At 41.3% G+C, this 21,844-nt stretch overlaps 1 protein-coding gene across 3 annotated transcripts in view; it reads left to right on the plus strand.

The window, feature by feature from the left end:
* Window positions 1–21,844, plus strand: part of KCNQ5 (potassium voltage-gated channel subfamily Q member 5) — a 548,158-nt gene that overhangs the window by 486,439 nt on the left and 39,875 nt on the right. For all 3 annotated transcript variants that reach the window (XM_059178458.1, XM_059178459.1, XM_059178460.1), the window contains one exon: window positions 2,536–2,756. In XM_059178458.1, the coding sequence (XP_059034441.1) occupies window positions 2,536–2,756 (221 nt within the window). The remainder of the gene's footprint in view (window positions 1–2,535; window positions 2,757–21,844) is intronic.

Consider the following 21,844-nt stretch of genomic DNA (forward strand, 5'->3'; position numbering starts at 1 on the left):
ATTCACTTTAAAATGATTTTTGATAATTCTTTTCATATTAGACATTGGCAAATATTCATGCAGTTAAGAAGGACAAAAAGGGACATGGTACCTAGAACTCGTTTATATCAACTTTAAGTACTTTAAATAGTACTAAGATTCAGAGAAAAATATTATTTCCACTTTCCATGAGTTATTAAAGATGCATCAAAACGTTTCAGAGGCAACTTTTAAAAAATATTTGCATAGGAGCAATATTGTTTTTAAATATTTCATTATTGCCAATCAGCCATGAGGGTTTGACGCTGATACTTATTTCCAACTTTTTTACTTTTTCAGTAATTGAAATTTTAAAAAAGAAAAAACAAAATTTCATATTAAATGGTTTTATGATGTTTTCATCAGTTTCCTCTTCACTTAGTTGGTGTAAGAAACAGATATATCGTTAAAGATTAAGAAAGTAATTTGATATTAACGAAACCCAACCTTCTGTAGTAATTAGCATCTGTGAGTTCCAGAAAAGGTAACCAACTAGATAAAGTACAGTGAGAACATTTGTAGTGATAGCTATGTAAACTTCAGCCATTCGTTAATCTAAATAAAGGTGCAGAGTTGAGCATATGTTCCTGATTCCAATCATCATAAATTTAAATGATGGAACAGATGTGCTGAAACTGAAGAGAGATGTGAAATTTTTACTATTTAAAAAAAAATAAAATAAAAAGGTTGAGAAGAGTAGACATTTTGGGCCCTATCCCTTTTATCTCTTTGAGGATTTGTTTAAATGATTTGAAGGTTTGGGATGACATGGAGAACCCAGCCTCAGCATAAAAAGATGCAGTTTTATATGTTATTGTTGCTGTTGTTTGATGTGATCCACCATTTAATCATGCATTCGTCTGGTGCAGAGAAAGCCTTTGACTGACGGGATTGTTTTAAAGAACCCTTGAACCCACCCGGCCCCATCACAAAACTGCCCAGCCTGTTCTCTGCATGTGCCTTCAGCTAGTCGTGCTGGGCTTAGCTACATCTGCATTTCCGAGGGGAGCTGTCCGTGGCATGGTCGACTTGTTTATTGTTACCAGGACTTTCTGATCACCACAGTTCATTATTTTATTTGTTTTCATGTAAACACATAAAATGTGGTGTCTTTTTAGAATATCATTTATTAAGCAACTAGGCATGGAAAAATAAATGTTACTGTTTCTTGTTAGCTACAAAACACATAACCACTAAACACATTTGCTGTTGGCATGCTGCAGCTGGGGACAGTGGACGTTGCGGTAAGTGGAAAAAACCAGGGCTCCACTTTGTCTCAGATAACCCGAGTCCATGAGAACACTGCCTCCTTCATGCCCCTCGAAGGCTGCAGCATGAATGCGGGTCTCGGCCTCTCAGAGCAGCTGCTCCAAGTACTGCCTTCAGACCCTAGACCCTTCACCCTTCATTTCTTCAGACCCCCAAGTGGCCTGGGCCTCTCACTAGGTACCAGTGTCATTCTCTGATGAACAACACAGTGCTTTATAAATGAAACACAAAAAGAACACAAACAAAATGGGGACACAGCACCTCTTACAGTCCTCTTGGTTCCCACAAAAATCCCTTAGCCATGTTGCTATTTTCATCCTTATGTTTGAGATGAGGACTGCAAACTCCAAGCCTCTTTGATTCCAACCTGCCCTTCCCACCACCTCACACAGCATCTTTTGAGGAGGAAATCGTGGAGATGCACTTTCAGTTTTGTTGTTGTTGTTAATGCTTCCTTTATCAACCCACGGCATTTCAGTTCTCGCTGGCATCTGAGAACTGAATGTCGGAACAAATATAATTTACCAGTAGCTGCCACAGCAAATCAATAACCTGTTTAATAGCAGGAAATTGTGTTAGTGAACATAACATCTCATTCCGTTAATCAGTCATCACATTCATTATATGTTGGGGCTGTTCTACATTGTGTGGTTTTTGTCTCACAAGAATGAATGCAAGCAAAAAAGAAATGGGTGTTAAGTGTTGTATGTTTGCTCTTATGTATGCAGTACTACCAACCGCTAGGAGATTGCATGAATTTATGGATATCATAATCTTGCCTGGAATATGAAATGCATGCAGAATATAGATATATGTGTATACGTAACTGTCATCCCTGTAGAAATGCTCAGAAATTACAAAGAGATATGCTCCCAAATAAAAAATTACTTTCTTTAAATATCCAAAGTCAAGGTCAAAGCTAAAAATCTGTTTCTAAAGCAAACACCGAACCAGTTCTTGGTTATGTCCAGTGTAATTGTGTCCAAACTACCGTACCCGATGTTGATTCTTTCTGTGATGAATCCAGGAAAGGGTGTCCCACCTAGACAGTGAGATTAAGTTCAAACGAATGCAAACAGATTAAATAAAGCTCTGGTTTTCAATAAGGGAAGACTATATTGCTATGCTCCTACTCGCTGAAAACATGTTGTCTATTGAAATATAGTATACAGTCTCATCAAAGTATTTACCCAAGTGGAGTGGAAGAAATTGCTTGAAATGGAATAATCATGCCTCTGTTGTCCACAGTCAGAAGCTAAGTTTTAAGGAGCGAGTACGCATGGCTAGCCCAAGGGGCCAGAGTATTAAGAGCAGACAAGCGTCCGTAGGTGACAGGAGGTCCCCGAGCACCGACATCACCGCCGAGGGCAGCCCCACCAAAGTGCAGAAGAGCTGGAGCTTCAACGACCGCACCCGCTTCCGGCCCTCGCTGCGCCTCAAAAGTTCTCAGCCCAAACCGGTGATAGACGGTAAGCCCTGTTTTTCCATAACTGTGTTTAATTGGATAGGCTATCGTGAGCGAGATTATGAAGTAATTAATTCTCCATGGTACCAGTTGAAGATAGAAGAAAACAACCCCAAGGAAGGAATTGTTTGTTGGTTTTATTGGAAATTTATTCAGTGCCTTGGGCAAATGTACAGAACATAAGTTTACTTTTGGGAGCAACTTTGGCAACTAAATCTACATTTCAAAGGAGTCAAACAAAATGTGGTTACTTCTTCACTCTTATCTACAACACGCTGTTACTTCTCAGACAAAGTCCCTATCAAGTTCAACGTGACTGTCCTTCTCACGTATAGGTTATGTCTGACCAGCCAAGGTCTGTGGCCAGAGATGACCAGGTGGTCCGTGAATGACTTGAAACACAGTCAGAAGGGTAACAATAACTTTCTGGACAACAGTGAAGATGCTGTTCCCTTCTCTATGCTCTCTCCACCCCTAAATCAGAGACCACTGCTTATCTTCCTTAGCAAGATTCCTGTTGAAAGTTCTTACCTAATGCTAAGTAGAATTCAAGTTCTTCTCCCAAAAGCAGCCAACCTACTTTATTCACCATACAATGTTTCAGAAGTGTACTCGCTAACACATTTTATTGAGTACCACATCATTTTCATGTTTATAAAGCAGTTTCTTTTTCACATAAGATTAGCTTGGTTTTCCTTTTAAGTATGCCCCCTTGGGATCTCTCTTTTTTTTTTTTTTTAAGATTTTATTTATGTATTTGAGAAAGAGAGAGAGATCACAAGTAGGCAGAGAGGCAGGCAGAGAGAGGGGGAAGCAGGCTTCCTACTAAGCAGAGAGCCCGATGCGGGGCTCGATTCCAGGACTCTGAGACCATTCCCTGAGCCTAAGGCAGCGGCTTAACCCACTGAGCCACCGAGGGTCCCCCCTCTGGGATCTCTTAAACTGGGCGAAGAACCAAGGTCAAATAGCATCTTCCATGAATACATAAAAACTGCAAAGGCTATCGGCCCTCCTGTTCTCGTTCCCTGGTGTTACCTGTATTTTCCCAGGCTCTGAAAGCCTGAGGGATAAAATTAACAACCAGGGGTCATAATCTCTGTGATCTTAGGCTCCCTGGAACCTCAGCCTACGGGTTCCTCCCAGCTCATTCAGAGATCCCCAGGGCTATCCCTCCCACTCTCCAGTGAGCAGCACGAGTCCCCTCTGCACACCTCTTCATTCTCCACAACTCCGTGGATGCCATGCTCTCCAAGTGGACGTCTCCGCTGCCAAGCACCACATTCCTGGTGGAGCTGGCAGCTCCTGTCTCGGCGGCAGGACAGGCTGATGCTGCCAGGCTTCCCTCCACCTGTCACTCTGCTAAGGTAGGAAATGCTTCCTCCACCAACCCTGGACACTCCCCTTCAAGACTTTGAGTGTCTGGAGTCACTGGAGGCACCTATTTTCAGTGTCCTCTGGTTTCTACACTCGCCTGCTCAGGAATTTGGCTGAAAGCCCATGAACAGCTGAGTCAAGAGTTACCCGTTACAGGGCTTTATGTTGCACTCAAAATAGACTTTCTGAATATAAATGGATGCATCATTTCTGGAAGGCGATTTGGCAACATATATCAAAAGCCTAAGCCTGGACACATCCCACCAACCAATTCCATTTCTAGGATATAATCAATATAATGAAACAACATCAGACATTAGAAATGGTGCTACAAATCAAAAATTATTGACATGAAAAGGTGAGCATAAAAAATAAATTGTTCCCTTTTGCTGTGTGTGTGTGTGTGTGTGTGTGTGTGTGTGTAAATTCATGTACTTACAGGAAAAAGTCTGGAAGTATTTATAGCAATATATGAACAATTACCTCCAAGTGATGAGGTCATAGTTATACTTTCTTTCTTCATTTTGTCTGTATTTCCTATTATTTCTACAATGAACATGTAAAGCTTTTGCAAAAGAAAACAAAGGATGATTTTCTATTAAAAAATTGGACCTTCTTTTTACCCAATACCCTCCCTTCCCCGATTCTAGGGACCCTTGGTCTAACACCCTCTCCTTAGGGTGATTCCCCCCACACACTCCCCTCTGCCAAGAGGTAGAAGGATGCCCTGTCTTAATGCTTAGCCTCTGCTGAGTGTAGACATGGATTGTCTAATGAAGTTGAACATACCACAAATAGAGCTGTATTAGGCTCTAGGGTTGCCATAACAAAGTAGCACAGCTAGGGTAGCATAAACAACAGAAATTTATTTTCTCACAGTTCTGGAGGCTAGAAATCCGAGAATCTCCTTGGCATTTAATGGCTACCTTCTCCCCGTGTCTTCACTTCATCTTCCCTCCATGCACAGCTGTGTCCAGATTTCTTCGTCTTTTTTTTAAAGGTTTAATTTATCTATTTGAGAGAAAGAGAGAGAGTGAGCATGTGCACAAGCCTGGGAAGAGGCAAAGGGAGAGAAAAACGGACTCCCTGCTGAGCAGGGAGCCAGATGCAGGACTTGATCCCAGGACCCTGGGATCATGCCCTGAGCCAAAGACAGATGCTTAACTTACTAAGCCACCCAGGTGCCCCAGATTTCTTTTTCTTATAGGACAACAATGATACTGGATTATAGCACACCCTAATCAGCTCATTTTAACTTAATTGTGTCCTTAAACACCCTATCTCTAAACAGAGTTACATTCCAAGGTACTAGGGTTTAGGACTTCGACATAGGAATTTTGGTGGGACATAATTCAACCTGTAACAGAGCTCCTGCTCACACACATCACTGCATCCCTGGGCAAGCCGGGGTGTTGTGCCCTTATCTTCAAACCTAACCCTGGATTCACACTGTGCTAGAAATGCATACATGACCCACGGTGGGTCCATACTCTTCCAATAGGGGCTTCAAAAAATACTCGACTTTGTACTGTGAGGTCCTTAAGGTTGGCTGAGCACATCTAAATAAAAAATAAATAGGATCTGAATTCTGAATATGGAAAGTGAATTCTACTTGTATATTTGGCCAGAGGGAAAGCATTTTTCAAAGACTTCTAATGTCAGCGCTATCCATCACAGTATTTCAGTTACTGCAAAGATGTCTCAGAGATCAGACAGATAGAAACAGAAGTCCTATTCTTTAACAAGTAACAAATCGGAAAGGTCTCCTGCCATCCATTTTCTACATCATTTCATACAAGTGCAGTTCTGTTTGGTTAGAAATGAATTGCTTTTCCCTGGTTGATGCCCATCTCAATTGGTTCTGAGTTCCCCCAAGTGACAGGAGGCCTGATTGCTGTTCTGCCAAGGTAGCTTTGTCGGCGGCCCACCTGCAGGAGATCATGACTCCTGACTCCTCATTTCATCCAATAGTCCAGAATCTTTATCCCTGAGTTAACTCAATGCTAGGACTTGGGAAAATGGAAGTTTCTTTTTAGAGGGAAACAAGTAAAGTAGCTATCAAATAAATGTAGACTTCAATTATACATTTTCTTTATACTGCCCCTCCTGGTTTTAAGTTTGTCTACAAACCACTTACTACCCATAGAAAATAATACATACCACCACAGCCAGCTCCCAATTATTCCAGATCTATGTGCTCATTCACTTCTGGGGCTCTTTTCTTCTACTTCGCTCCTTCCTGTACATATTTTAGGCTTTTCTTTTTTTTAAGATTTTGTTTATTTATTTGACGACAGAGATCACAAGTAGGCAGAGAGGCAGGCAGAGAGAGAGAGAGAGGGAAGCTGGCTCCCCGCTGAGCAGAGAGCCCGATGCGGGACTTGATCCCAGGACCCTGGGATCATGACCTGAGCCGAAGACAGAGGCTTTAACCCACTGAGCCACCCAGGTCCCACTTTTTAGGCATTTCATTGCCCATGAACAGCTCAAAGAGAGTGGATGAAGAGCAAAAAGAATAACGAAAAGACTAATTGGCCTTTGAGTTAATAACGAAGTTACATCCAGAAAATATATTGAGTTAATAACTAAGTTACATTCAGAAAATAAAAGACACGATCATAGAAAAACAAAGGAAATTTAGGGTTAATCTATAAGCTTTAATAATTCCTGCCAAATCTGATACCCTTTACTACAGATGGCATTATTTTTATAATTTAATAACTGTTACAAAAGCTATTAAATATTGCATGTTGGACTTTTCTTACTATAATTGTTTGTGTAATTTACATATGACACTTAAAAGGGGCATAACTATCTCCTAATATTCTACATTCATGTACACAGAGAAGTAGAAAGTAATAGGCAGATGTTGAAGCCAGAAATTAACAGATGGCAAAAGGAAGAAAGTGCACTATAAGGGACTGGTGTGGTATTGCCATAACAAATTTCTTTTGACCGGTATGGTATGAATAGTATTTTTAGTTTATAAATCCAGTAATAAGAGAGAAATTTTCCATTAATCAACCAATAGTAAATAAGCCTCTTCATATAATTTTTAAAAGTAGATAAGATATGACTTTTTTTAGATTCCACATATAAATGCAATCAGGCAAGTTTTTTTCTTTCTGTGTCTGGCTTATTTCACTTCGCATAATGTCCTCCAGGTTTATCCATTTTGTTGCAAATGGGATGTTGTTCTTTTTTAAGGATGAATAATATTCTTTTATATAATTATATCACAATTTCATTTCACTGTGTATGTCTATCAGGTCATCATGTTGTACACTTCAAACATACCCAGTTTTTTTTTTTAAGATTTTATTTATTTGGGGCGCCTGGGTGGCTCAATGGGTTAAAGCCTCTGCCTTCAGCTCAGGTCATGATCCCAGGGTCCTGGGATCAAGCCCCACATCGGGCTCTCTGCTCAGCAGGGAGCCTGCTTCCTCCTTCTCTCTCTCTGCCTGCCTCTCTGCCTACTTGTGATCTCTGCCTGTCAAATAAATAAATAAATAAATAAATTTTTTTAAAGAGATTTTATTTATTTATTTGAAAGAGAGAGAGTGAGATCGAGTTGGGGGAGGGGCAGAGAGAAAAGCAGGCCCCCCCACCCCAGCAGGGATTTCTATGTGGGGCTTGACCCCAGGATCCCAGGATCATGACCTGAGCCGAATACAGACACTAACCAACTGAGCCACCCAGGTGCCCTGCAATTTTTATTTTTAAAATAAATTTTTTATAAAAAATTAGAGAGGATAGAAATGATATTTTTCTCTCAACGTATACAATAATAATGATAAAAGTAACATTTACTAGATCCTTCTCTGTGGCAGGCAATGTTCCAGTGCTTTAGTTCTCTCATTTCATTCAATTTTTCCAGTACCCCTATGAAATAGTTTCATTATTATCCCTATTTTATGGATGAGAAAACTGAGACCTAAAGCTGAGTAACTTACCTAAGACTAACAGATACAAGAAAGCCACAATATACACCCATTCAACCTAATTTCACCGCACTGCCTTCAGACACATTCATTGAAGTGCTCCCTAATGTCATATCTTTCTTTCATTTCCTCTTTTTCCCTGCCACCCACCCCCCACCCACTTTCACTCTTCCATTTTCAGTTGGTCAATCTCCTTCCTATAGAAACCATTTGACATTGCCACTATCCCACCCCGTCTTTCTCCCAACCCCACTGCCAAACCTCTGAACTATATCATCTTCAAAGACTACCAGAGGTGGAAGATGAGGCAAATTGAGGAAATGGCCTTTAGATGATCCTCTCTGTTTTGGTCGGTATCTGGGCAGAGCCTCAGGATAACAGACATGCTGATCTGTGTCTGTTTACCCTGGGGGGAAGGCAAGTGGTGAGGTCATGTGAGGTCGGTTTCAAGACGCAAAAGGGTGTGTCAGGAGATGGACAACAGACAACCAAATGGAAAGTGACAGACTTCAAGTTAAAGGAATATCAAGCAGCCAAAATCCACAAGAATGAAACTACAGTAGAGACGGGAAAGTCCAGATTTCTGGTAACCAGTTTGCAGTCGAGGAGGGCTACACTAGCTGGACCCTGCTGTCCTTGGGAATGCCTTTCAGAACCGCACTCAAAGAGTACAATAATCTTGACAGAGACATGTTGCACATACCTGTGGGTTTTCAACCTGTTCGACATTGCTTCTGCTTCAGGGGAACATATCGATTCTGCTGAACAATCCTGAGGGTTCATGCTGGTTGCTGTGGGAGGCACATCCTCCCCAGGTATTTACAAGAAAGACTAGCATGAGCCTGGGTGTGGGAGGTATATGGGGTTCACCTGAGCACAGGCTGGATGGGCTGAAGATATGGAATAATTTGCAGTGGTCAGAGTGGGGGGGGCGGGTTTCCCTGGTGACCAAGTCCCTGTTCCAAACACTGCTGATACCTCTTCTCTCTTCACTTCTCTTCCACATCCCTTTCTTCCCTCAGCCTGTGCACCAGTTAGGATGCATTTGGCTGCAGGACACAAAAGAAGCAGATTCGGGGTGCCTGGGTGGCTCAATTGGTTTAGCCGTTGCCTTCGGCTTGGGTCATGATCCCGGAGTCCTGGGATCAAGTCCGCATCGGGCTCCTTGCTCAAGGAGGAGCCTGCTTCTCTCTTTGCCTCTGCCTGAAGCTTTGCCTGCTTGTGCTCTCTCTCTCTCTCTGACAAATAAATAAATAAAATCTTTAAAAAAAAAAAAGCAGATTCAAATACCTTCAACAATAAGTGTATCTTACTGCCTAAAAAGAGATTCAGAGGTAGGACAGCTCCTGGCCATGAAACATTGCAATCCTGACTTGACTTCTTCACGCTTCTCTTAGATCACCTTTTGACTCTGCCCATCTGTGAGCCACCTCCTCCTTGGGCTGGGAGTGAGATGGCTGCAGCAGCTCCAACCATCTTATGAGGCACAATACTTTGAGAGGCAGAAAGGGAACCATCTTGTGTTGCCATCTCTTGCTAAAGTGAGGAAAACTGTCCATTTGCATCTTCATTTGTAGAAGGGGGTCTTGTGCCTGAAGTGAACCTTGGCAAGGAGAATGAGCATTGGCAGTCAGGGGCCAGAGTCCCCTGAAGCCCCTCAACCAAGGGAGACGGAGATAGTAACTGGATAAAATTTGGGGATTTATGTTCAGGAATCGGCTGTCAGGAAAGCAACCTCGAGCAGTGTTCAATACAGCCAAGCGAATTTTTCCGCTTTGTGATGGTGAAGAGAAAGAATGCCCTTAAGCATGTTTTCTCCCAAACATTCTGTCTACATGTCATTTCTGTTCTTCTAAGTGTCTATGCTTTTTAAACATATGAGCCAGATTTAGAAATCTTTTTTTTTTTTTTGTCCTTTCTTTTATCACATAATTTCCATGAGACAGTGAGCACAGACTGGACTAACTCCTTAAATTTCAAAAGAAGGACAAAATGGGTAAAGGAAAATCTAGGGAAAAATAAATGAATTCCTATTTAGATCATTTCATCCCTCCCCACACACAATCAGCTGGTGCATTTCCGGTCACCACCCTTACCGAGGGAAACAGGGAACAGTTGCCTTCCTCGCCAGCTCCTCAGGTGTCTTCCTCAGAGACTCCTTCTTCCCTTTCAGGTTCATAATAACTATTAGGGTCTCACCTAAAGATAGCAAAAGAGCAGAAACACAAAGCATGAGGTAACTTAAAGTTAGAAAGTCCATCCACCCCCTTCCTCTCTACTTTAACCTCTGTCTTCCAGGTCCCAGACCCACCAGTCTCCTAAAACTTGCTGGAGATTATCAGCATAAGATCATCAAGAATACTGACAAAGAAGCATTTTAGTACAGTGGTTTGGACAACACCCTGAACTAACAGACTTCTGTACTGACTCTGGGATATTTTTTTCCAAGCAGTATAAATTATGCACTATCAAGATTTCATATTCAACTAATTCATGCACACGGACCTTTCATCTTCTACTAATCCTCTTTTACACTTATTTTCCAATAGCATCTTCTTCCCTCGTGTTTTTCTCAGTCTCCCCAGTTGACATTTTCGGTGTCTCCACAAAATGCCAAGCATTGCATGGCACTTAACATTTTTTTTCTGATTTTCCATATTGATGGCCCAGCTTCAGCCAAGCTTTGATTATAATTTTCCACAAAATATGATGCTTCCTGGCACTTTCTGAAGTTACCTGATCATGACTCTGCCTTGTGTTGACAGAAACAATTCTTGTCAAGGGGGGGTTCTGGTAGGGTTTCAGCTTAACCTGTTTGTCCACATCCCTGACAGGGTATCCCTGACTGAGAAGCATGCCACTCCCCTGAGCTCTGCCTGTAACAAAACCTGAGGTGTTTCTTTCATGACAGAACATAGCTCCCTGTATGCCCAACTTCACTGTTAGCATCCTTCTAAGCAAAGTCTACCAAGGGGAGTCAGTAGGATTCTGAAACACACATTCAGTCCTTCTCCACTAAGGAGTTGGTGAAAACCATTACCTGGAGAAAGTTCCTCAATTCTGGTCCATAGGTTTCTTTTTCCTTTAGTTGTTCAGGTTCATTATCCATTTGGTCCATTATTCTTCATTCAGAGACACATTTTGGTCCTCTCCGGGGCGTCCTATACTGTTCCTGTCCCCCTAAGATCTGCTTCTTTATTCCAATGTTCCTATCACTATGGGGGGGGGGGGGTTGGAGGGCAGGGGGAGACCTCTCAATCTCTGATCATAGATTCTAAGTGACTCAGTCCAGGCACACCTCAGAGATATGGCAGGTTGGGTTCCAGATCACCCCCATAAAGCAAATAACACCGTAAAGAGAGCCAAAGGAAATTTTTGGTTTCCCAGTGCATATGAAAGTTATATTTACACTGTAGTGCAGTCTATTAAGTGTTCAAAAGTATTATGTCTAAAAAAATAGTATACATACCTTCATTTTAAAATATTTCTTTTTTTTTTTTTTAGTTTATTTATTTATTTATTTATTTGAGACAGAGATCACAAGTAGGCAGAGAGGCAGGCAGAGAGAGAGGAGGAAGCAGGCTCCCAGCTGAGCAGAGAGCCCAATGCAGGTCTCAATCCCAGGACCCTGGGATCATGACCTGAGCCGAAGGCAGAGGCTTTAACCCACTGAGACACCCAGCTGCCCCTAAAAAATATTTCATTGCTTAAAAAACGTGAATCATCATCTGATCTTTCAGCGAATTATAATCTTGCTGGTGGGAGATCTTGCTCCGTGTTGACTGATCAGGGTGGTGGCTACTGACGGTGGGGGAGGCTGGGGCAAATACTTAAATAAGACAACAGTGAAGTTTGCCACATCAGTTGACTCTAACTTTCACAGATGATTTTTCTGTAGCATGAGAAGCTGTTTGGTAGCACTTTGTCCACAGCAGAACTTTCTTTCAAAATTGCAGTCAGTCCTCTCAAACGCAGATCCTGCTTTTATCCACTATGTTTATGCCATGCTCTAAATCCTTTGTCATCATTTCAACAGTCTTCACAGCATCTCCACCTAGAGATTCCTTCTCAAGAAACTATTCTCTTTGCTCATCCATAAGAAACAACTCCTCTTCTGATCAAGTCTGATCAACAGATTGCAGCGATTCCATCCCATCTTGCTGTTTCCACCACATCTGCAGTTACTTCCTGTATGGAAGTCTTGAACCCTCAATTAGTTAAAAAAATAAATAAATAAAAAGCAATATCTGCAAAGTGCAATAAAGCGAGTATGCCTATAGTTATCATATTTCTGGTAAGAGTTGCTTTTTCCAATACTTTTTGTGAAATACCTGTTTCTGGTTTGTTTGTTTGTTTTTTATTTTTATTTTTTTTAAAGATTTTATTTATTTATTTGACAGAGAGAGATCACAAGTAGGCAGAGAGGCAGGCAGAGAGAGAGGAAGGGAAGCAGGCCCCCTGCTGAGCAGAGAGCCCGATGTGGGACTCGATCCCAGGACCCTGAGATCATGACCTGAGCCGAAGGCAGCGGCTTAACCCACTGAGCCACCCAGGCGCCCCTGTTTGTTTGTTTTTTAAAGATTTTATTTATTTATTTGACAGAGTGAGAGGGATCACAAGTAGGCAGACAGGCAGGCAGGAGGGTGGGGGGGGGAAGCAGGCTCCCTGCTGAGCAGAGAGCCCGATGTGGGGCTCGATCCCAGGCCCTGAGATCATGACCTGAGCCGAAGGCAGAGGCTTAACCCACTGAGCCACCCAGGCACCCCGTGTTTCTGGCTTTTAATTACTGAAGAAATGTGTTTCTATTTTGAATGGACAGAAGTTCCTCTTGGCTTTCTATTCTAATCCAAGTACTTTTTGTGTTATAGGACAGAATTTCTGTCCAGATTTCTCTAGGTTCTGCCCCAATGTTTGTTGTCATCCTATAGTGATAGGGAAAATCATATTTGGTTCCTATTGGTGAGGAAAATAGCTTCCTGCTTAAGATATAGGCTTTGAATGAATCCCAACTCCTTGCTTCCAGCAGAAGCTAAGCTGCCCAATGACCTATGAGTACAACCTTAAACCGTATTTCTTTGGACTTCCACGGATCCAGGTCTCATTGAGAAACGTGGGGTTGTAAAGCAGAGTTCTAAATTCTGTTTCCCCAGCACATCAAAGTGTGTGTGTGTGTGTGTGTGTGTGTGTGTGTGTGTGTACATCAGTGCCTTAAAGTGAATTGGAATGCTGTATTACTCATCTACTGATACATAACAATTTGCCGCAAATGTGGCAAGAGACTCATAATCTCACTTTCTACAATCAGGAATCCAGCAGCAGCTTGGATGGGTGACTCTGGCTCATTCTCTCATAGGGTTGCAGTCAAGGTTTTGTCGGCCATAAAAGTCATCTTAAGGCTCAACTGGGAAAGAATTTATTTCCAGGCTCAATCGAAATATTTCCAGGCTGGTGGGCCTCATTTCCTTACATCAGCCACTCCATAGGTAGCCTGAATGTCCTCTGGCTCCCCCAAAGCTAATAATTCAACAGAGAAAGGATGCTCAAGAGAAGGAGAAAGTACCCAAGACAGAAGCTGCAGTCTTTTCCAACCTCAGAAGTGATGTACCACCACTTCCTTATGCTAGTGGTCATACAGACTAACCCTGATGCAGTACAGAAGGGGACAGCACAAAAGGAGGGAGGGTCATTGTCAACTCTCTTAGTGGCCAGCTACTATAAATGTTTTTAAATTGGATATGTCTTTCAAGTTGCAGAACCCACCCCTCCCTCTTGTCTTTCTAGGAATTCCAACCACCAGCTCCCCTTCTCATTTACATGTTTCCGTTACCTTCCTGCCTCTAAAGTCACTTGGGTTTGTGACCCCTAGACTAAACCTTTCACGTCCAGTGTCCTATGTATTATTTCTCAAACACACACACACATGCAACCAGTCATATCCTGACCCTTAAACTCGATCACATGTAACTAGACTATTAGATTCCATTCTTAGTGCAACCTTGCAAAAAGTGATATTAATAAAATACTGAACATTTGATTAGTGCGACCAAAAAAAAAAGAAAAGAAAAGAAAGAAAAGAAGGGAGCAGGGAACTAGCTGGTCAGTAGCCAAACCGCAGTGTTCTAACGTCTATTCCAGCATTCGTTCTTTTAGAATGTGCGAAGCAGCAGCAGCAGCTTCGAGAGGCTAAAGAGATGTTCTTGGTCACTTCAAAGGACAGAATCAGAACCAAGTGTGCAATACCAGTTTTTCCGTCAATAACACGACAGGCTAGCAGTTAGAGACTTCACACCGATGGAGTGGAGTCCATCACTGGAAACCTTCAAACCGAACTTGGCAGACATCACACTTTTCAGAAATAACCCGTGGGTGACCTCTGAAATTCGCACAAAATAAGCACTAAGTTAGCCATTACACAAATCACAGAATTTAGCCCATATTTAAGAGAAGCATTCAGGGGTTTCTAGGCTCTTCAGAATATTGAGCCAGAAAACCCCAAAGAAACTTTCTTCCAAACCCGGATTTCCATACTTGCTCTTCTGGTTTTTCCCTTAACCTTTCATTCTGGCGATTCCAAACTAAAAAGGAGGATGATTGGGGGGATGGGTGGGGGAAGTAGATTGGCTACGGGATGCCAGGGTCTCATTTTCTGTCCTGACCCTGGTCTCATCTTTCTGTGATGCAAAGTGTTTCCCATGGCTTCTTCCCTCTCACCAGTCCCCCTCCTTGACTTCCCTTCTCACTGTGAGCTACCGCCCTTCAGTTCCCGAGAAGCAGGTCAAGTGTGCCCCACCTGTCCTAGGTGGTGTCTGTGTGTGCTCCTCAGTGGAACATTCACAGAATTTGGATATGCCTTTAACTGGCAGATTTGAAGTCAAGTCACAGGTGTTTGGGGGGCCGCTGCTCATGGTTAGCATTTTCCTGGGCACCAAAGGAGCCAAATGAGTAGACATGATGAGTCCCATGACAGAGAACTTCTCAGCTGCCTGTAAAGCTTACTGCCCAGCCCCACCCCTTACAGTACTAACTGGCACCTGGGGGCACAAAAGGCATCCTCCTTACTTGGCAGACCTCACACTTTTCAGAAACAACCCGTGGGTGACCTCTGAAATTCGCACAAAACAAGCACCAAGTTAGCCATTACACCAATCACAGAATTTAGCCCATATTTAAGAGAAGCATTTTTAAGCTGCATGGTGATTTTTTCATTCATATATCTCAAATTATTTCCTTCAAAGGCAACACTTTAGTTGTCTGTTCCACAAAGAGAAACCAATATGACACAATTTTAAAATTGTATTTAATCGCTTTCATGGGGTGTTCCAGTTGGTAAAGAAGAAAATAAAAGGTTAGAGGAAGGCCAGGGTGCTTTCTCTGCAATAGACAGCTAACACAGGAACGAGACGAGCTAGCCAGGCTTCTTTTGTGCTGTCGGCAGTGTGAAACTCACTACATTGTTCCAAATTCCTTTTATTTTATTTTCGATGTCTAATTTTCCCCAGCTTTTCTTCTCTTGCCATCTTTTTCCTCTGTTGCCATGTACAATGCATAACAACAGTTCCTGGACTCCAAAAATATAGAAAGCTCACAGGAGTATTGCCTGGGGAAAATTAATCTCTGTACCTCCAGTTACAAAGATTCATTTGCACATGAAACCCTTAATTCCCCGCTGGTGAGAAATTTGCATTTTTCATTAATCTAAGGCAACAGCAACTGGTATACCACATCATTCTGCTGGAATCGGTGACTAAATCTTTCCCAAATTGTTTTGAACCTGTGTTCCCATGATTTTGTGTTTTGGTTGAAAAATGTCATAACCTCATGTCTTTTTACATTTGTATCAGTTATCTGTTACAGCAAAACTATTCCCTCCCCCCAGACTCAGTGGCTCAAAACAGCAACCATTTATTTAGGAGGCATTTCTGTCACGCAGTACTTCCGTTCTTGGCTGGACTCTCTGGTGCATCTGTGATCAGCCACTGGGTTGCCTGGGGGTGCTGACTGGCCTGAGGAGGCCTCAGCTAGGCTGACTCATCTCTGCTCCATGAGGTCTCTCAGCCTCCAGCAGGTTGGGCTGGTTCAGAGTGGTGGTGAGCTCTGGAGAACAGTGCAAGACCAACCCACAAGGCCTATGGTGGGTCAGGCTAAATTCTCACAGAGTAACCTCCACTGCAAAATCACACAAGGTCAGCCCAGATGCCAGGGGTGGAGAAAGAGGCCCCACCTCTTAAGGGGAGGAGCTCTAAGTATTATGGGCAGTATGGCGACCTAGTGTTCTAGTCACTGGTAGCTTATTCACTTTAAGTCTTTGCAGTATGCTGTTAGTTCTCTGAACCAATATGTTCGTGTACGGTTCCATTGGTATTCTTTCCTACAGTTCCCTGCACCTAGAGCCAAAGAAGGGAAGGGAAGGAAACCAACATTGTTAGCACATAATATGTGCCAGGCATTGACGAGGCATTTTCTCTTGGTTCATTGTATGCCCACACAACCATCTTGCAGATAAGGAAATCAAGACCTAGAAAAGGTAAATAACTTTCCTGTGTAGGTCGGTCTAAATGCCAAAGCTCAGATTGGAAATCGCATTTAGATGTCATTCCGTCACTCTTCGTATGTTCTACCATGCTGCTCAGCATGTTTTCTTTCACATAGGTCACATCACCTTTAATAAATGAATGAATGAAACATGATATAAATCAGATATAAGTTTAGTGTTAGTCAAATGATTTATTGTCCTCTGTTTCAGTTAATATGGAAAATCTTCCCAAGCCATGCGCCTTTATCACTGCATCCAAGGCATACTCTCCCCATCCCTTCAAGTGTCAGTTAAGGTAATGCACCAGGAATTCCCCTTTTTTTTTTAAAGCAACGCTCAAACATTGCTATGTCTGGCCAACCTCATCCAAGAGGTATTCAAAGGTTTACACCTTGGCATTTCCTGGCAATATCACTGCTAACCTGATAAGAATTGAAAGTTGAGGGGAAAAATTACCAGATCTACTTTGAATTCCCCAACAGATTGGATTAATGAATAATGCAAATGTGTCATTCTGCGGTTTGTCGGCCCATTGTCAACCGTGACTGCCTTTATTGAGGTCAGGTGTTTCTGAATATGATTCAAAGAAGACAGAGCTCATCCTTTTGGAGATAGGATTAAATACATTTTTTGAAGTCACTCTGTCATTGATTCGGAATGTTCCTCCCTCTGGTAAAGTGCCCTGTGTCTAAGTCTCAATCTCTTGTAATTTGACCTAGTTCAGTTATTTTCCTGAATGAGGAGGCTGTCTGAGATGATGCTGTCAGGCATGTCCCACTGCCTGTCCTAGTTATCTGTGTGTCGTTGACCTTCCTTTTGTTCTTATCACTTGGCTTTGCTAGGATTTGCCGAACATTTGGTCTTTTTTTTTTTTTTTTTTAAGATTTTATTTATTTACTTGAGAGAGAGACAGAGAGAGAGAGCATGAATGAGGAGAAGGTCAGAGAGAGAAGCAGACTCCCCATGGAGCTGGGAGTCCGATGCGGGACTCAATCCCGGGACTCCAGGATCATGACCTGAGCCAAAGGCAGTCGTCCAACCAACTGAGCCACCCAGGCATCCCGAACATTTGTTCTAATAAAGGCAATCCTGCTAGACTATGATTTATCTTGCTCTAATTACAAACACTTAGATGATTTACTTGTAGAGGTACAACAGTCTACAGAAGTAGATTTGTGTGTGTGTGTGTGTGTGTGTGTGTGTGAATTTAAAAAAAAAAAAAAAAAAAAAAGGTTTTCACAAAGCCAGGAGTTTTAGGGACGCCTGGGTGGCTCAGTTGGTTAAGCAGCTGCCTTCAGCTCAGGTCATGATCCCAGAATCCTGGGATCGAGTCCCACATCAGGCTCCTTGCTCAGCGGGGAACCTGCTTCTCCCTCTGCCTCTGCCTACCATTCTGCCTGCCTGTGCTTGCTCTCTCCCCACCTCTCTCTGATAAATAAATAAAAACCTTTAAAAAAAAAAAAAAAAAAAAAACAAAGCCAGGAGTTTTAGATCCTTGTTTTGATTGGAAAAACTCAGGTGCTTTGAGTATGGTGAGTCCTCCAGGGATTTTTTTATTTTTTTAATGAAAACTGAATTAATCCAACAGTGGTTAGAAAAACCACTTTTGGAATAAGAATCAGTTTTGGAATAAGACAGAACTTGTTTCAAACCCTGATTTCCACATTAGGCTGGATGAGCTGAGGCAAGTGACCTAACCTCACCACACTTTAGTTTATCGTCTCTCTCCCTCTCTCTCTCTGTCAAGTAGCAGAAATGATACCTACTTAATAGAGTGTGTGTATAATAATGCGATATAATGTGTGTAAAAATCCCTTGTTCAATGCCCACCGCAGAATAGGCACTCAATAAATTGAAAGGAATATTATTGATTATTTCATTAATACCAATCTCTGCATTAATTTTTGTTAATTGAAGTCCTAGGCTCGATTAATTTGCATGTTTTCATCTTCCCTTTATCCAGTGCTTGGTGGTAATGCCTACTGATTGTAAATGGAAGCTTTAAAGTTATACTTCATATAAACTTTATTCCTTTAGTCTTCAGACTGAATTTTAGAAGTCCTCCTGCTGAATAATTTATATAATCCCAGAGAGATGGCATTATCTTTATTATACCTCATGCGATTTATTACTATTTATCCAGGGGTCATTGTCTTTATTAAAGATAACAGAAATAGTTCATTTGTTTGGAAAGAGAGGCATTGGTTTACTACGTGACAATACAGTGTGTGGCACATAATAGTTGCTTAGAAAATATTTATTAGTGAGTGAAATGATAGTGAACAGATAATGAACAAATAAATGATTTCATATTTAGTTATTCAGGAGTCAAGTCATTAAACCTCATTGATAAAAAATTGCTTTGGGATTATAAAAAGCCAGCATACAAATGAAATGCATTATTGAAACCTAAAGTGTGATATTATTAAAAGTGTTTATTGTTGAATCCCTAAGTGCTGAGGTATTCAATAAAGGGGGTATTGAGTGATTTTTAAGAAGATAATGAAATTCCTGGGTTGCTTTATAGTCGCAATAATTTTAAAAGAACACATACTCCAGTGTTCCCATTTTGAATAAAGACAGTCAATGTAGTAACATATTCAATTAAAAAGAAGAAAAGCATTTTTATATTTTTCCTTTTTACCTTATGGGCAGTTACTAAGCCACTATTATGGTGCCATCAGCAATTTTAGTAGCAGAGACCATATTAATTGTTTTTGGAAACTCTGGTGCCTCGTATCATCCCTCACAACAGAAAGATTCCTTTTAATTGTCAGGAACTATTCCATGAGGTTTTGTCGGCATTTCTGTTAGCCAGTAAGGTTAATTGACAGTCCTTAATAGAGAATCTTAGAGAATTTCATATCATAATTAACATAATTTAAGATGCTGATAATGCATGAATTATCTACTCAATCAGCGTAAGTGGGATCTTTGATCTTTAAGAGAAAATGCTCAAGTACAGTAGTGTCTTACATAATAGATCTCTCATTAGTGTGAATTAGTAATTCTGGATGTTGCTATTTAACAAACCCCAAAACAAACAAAATAAAAACCAAATTTGCCACATCACAAGAGTGCTGGTGAATGTATTTGGTACACATGACTACATTAGGATTTCGACTGAATCCCCCAGCAATCGAGTTGCCTACCTTGGGCAGGCACTGCGCATAGGGTTTTACCTGCCTTGGAATAATCAACTGTGTCCTAAAAGTTGATACTGAAAGTTGAGATAATATTTTAGGAAGTTACTGAGAATGTAGTTTTGTGAAGAATAAGGAGACGGTGTTCTGTTTCTGAGGTGACTGTAGAAAAGCACAGAACTTTAGAGAAAGAAACAAGAGTACCTCTCACTTCGCCAGCCTTTAGGTATTTGAGCTGGCCCTGAACTTGCCAGTGCTCTCTCCTTAGACTCTAGGACTCATGGGAGGTGGGTTGCAGACCGTGTGTATTACCGTGTGCTGCTTCATGAGGAAGCAAGTAAAAAGGAAGCAGGTAAGAAACCTCGGGGTTTATCTTCATGTTAAAGAGCAATGGGTGATTTTTTTTTAAAAAAACATGTGAAATAGAATTGATGGAAATGTTAAAAAAAAGAAATCCTGAACAAGAGTCAAAAATGAGGATGTGCACCAACCAGGCAGGAACGACTGTGTCTATGGTGCCTTTCTGTCCATTAGAGTGCCGGGAAATCAAATTAATGAGTACGGATATCATTTTTCTTTTTTTTTTTCCTTTTTTAAAATTTTTTTTCAAAGGTTTTATTTATTTATTTGACAGATAGCGATCACAAGTAGGCAGAGAGGCAGGTAGAGAGAGAGGAGGGGGGAAGCAGGCTCCCTGCTGAGCAGAGAGCCCGATTCAGGGCTCAATCTCAGGACCCTGAGATCATGACCTGAGCCAAAGGTAGAGGCTTAACCCACTGAGCCACCCAGGCACCCCCGGTTATCATTTTTCTAATGAAATGAAACAAGGTGAGATGGGAAGGAATGGAGTTAGATGGGATGGAGAGGGTAGGACAGAATGGGAATTAGAATGTGTCACAAGGATTGTTGTTTCAAAAGTCTTTTCATATTTTTTTCAAAGAATTTCTGTGTTGCCATAGTAATACATATGCCTACTTTTAACAGTGAAATAATAAAGATTAACACAAAAGGAATCACAAACTTAATGTAAAGCATAAAACTATATAACTTTTTTTAAAAAAACATGAGAGAAGATCTTTGGGATTTGGAACTAAGCAAAAAGTTCTTAGATTTGACACCAAAAGCATTATTCATGAGAGGAAAATTGACCAAATGAACTTCATCAAAATTGAAAACTTTTGTTCTGAGAACTACCTTGCTAAGAGGATGAAAGGCTGCAGAATGAGAGGAAATGTTTGCAAACCACATGTCTACAATAGACTAGTGTCTAGACTAGTGTCTAGAACATATAAAGAACTCTCAAAACTCAGTAGTTAACAAAAATAATTACATTAGAAAATTAATTATAAAGTTTGTGACAGGGGCACCTGTGTGGCTCAGTCAGTTAAGGATCTGCCTTGGGCTCAGGTTGTGATCCCAGGATCCTGAGATCGAGTCCCCATATCAGACTCCCTGCTTAGCAGGAAGCCTGCTTCTCCATCTTCCTCTGCTCTCTCTCTCTCGCACTCTCTCTCTCTGGCAAATAAATAAATAAAATCTTTAAAAGAAAAAAAGAAAGAAGTTGGTGAACCAAAGAGGTTCAGTTGGCAGATGAACTCATGAGAAGAATATAATATTAGCCGTTAGGGAAACACCTACTAAAACTGTAGGAAATACCAGCACACACCTGTCAGAATGACTACAATAAAGACCAGTAACAGTATCATCCTCTGGGAAGGACTGGGATGATGGCTCATTCATACGTAGCGGATGGGAACGAAGAACATGCAGTCGCTCTGGAAAACAGTTTAGTTGTTTCTTATGAAACTAAACATGCAGCTACTATATGACCAAGCAACTGTATGTCTGGGCATTTTTCCCAAAAATCTGAAAACTTATGTTCATATAAAACTCCAATGAATGTCCATTGCAGCTTTATTCATAATAACCCCAAACTGAAAACAACCTGGATGTCCTTCAACAAACTGTAGAACACCATTCACAAAGGAAGGTGAACTATTGGTATGTACAACAATGTGGATAAATCTTGAACGAATCGTGCTGAGTGAAACAAAACAAAAATCCCCAAAGATCACAGACTTTGTGATTTCTATAACATTCT

The sequence above is a fragment of the Mustela lutreola genome, chromosome 6, assembly GCF_030435805.1.
Source record: "Mustela lutreola isolate mMusLut2 chromosome 6, mMusLut2.pri, whole genome shotgun sequence".
NCBI classification, from domain to species: domain Eukaryota; kingdom Metazoa; phylum Chordata; class Mammalia; order Carnivora; family Mustelidae; genus Mustela; species Mustela lutreola.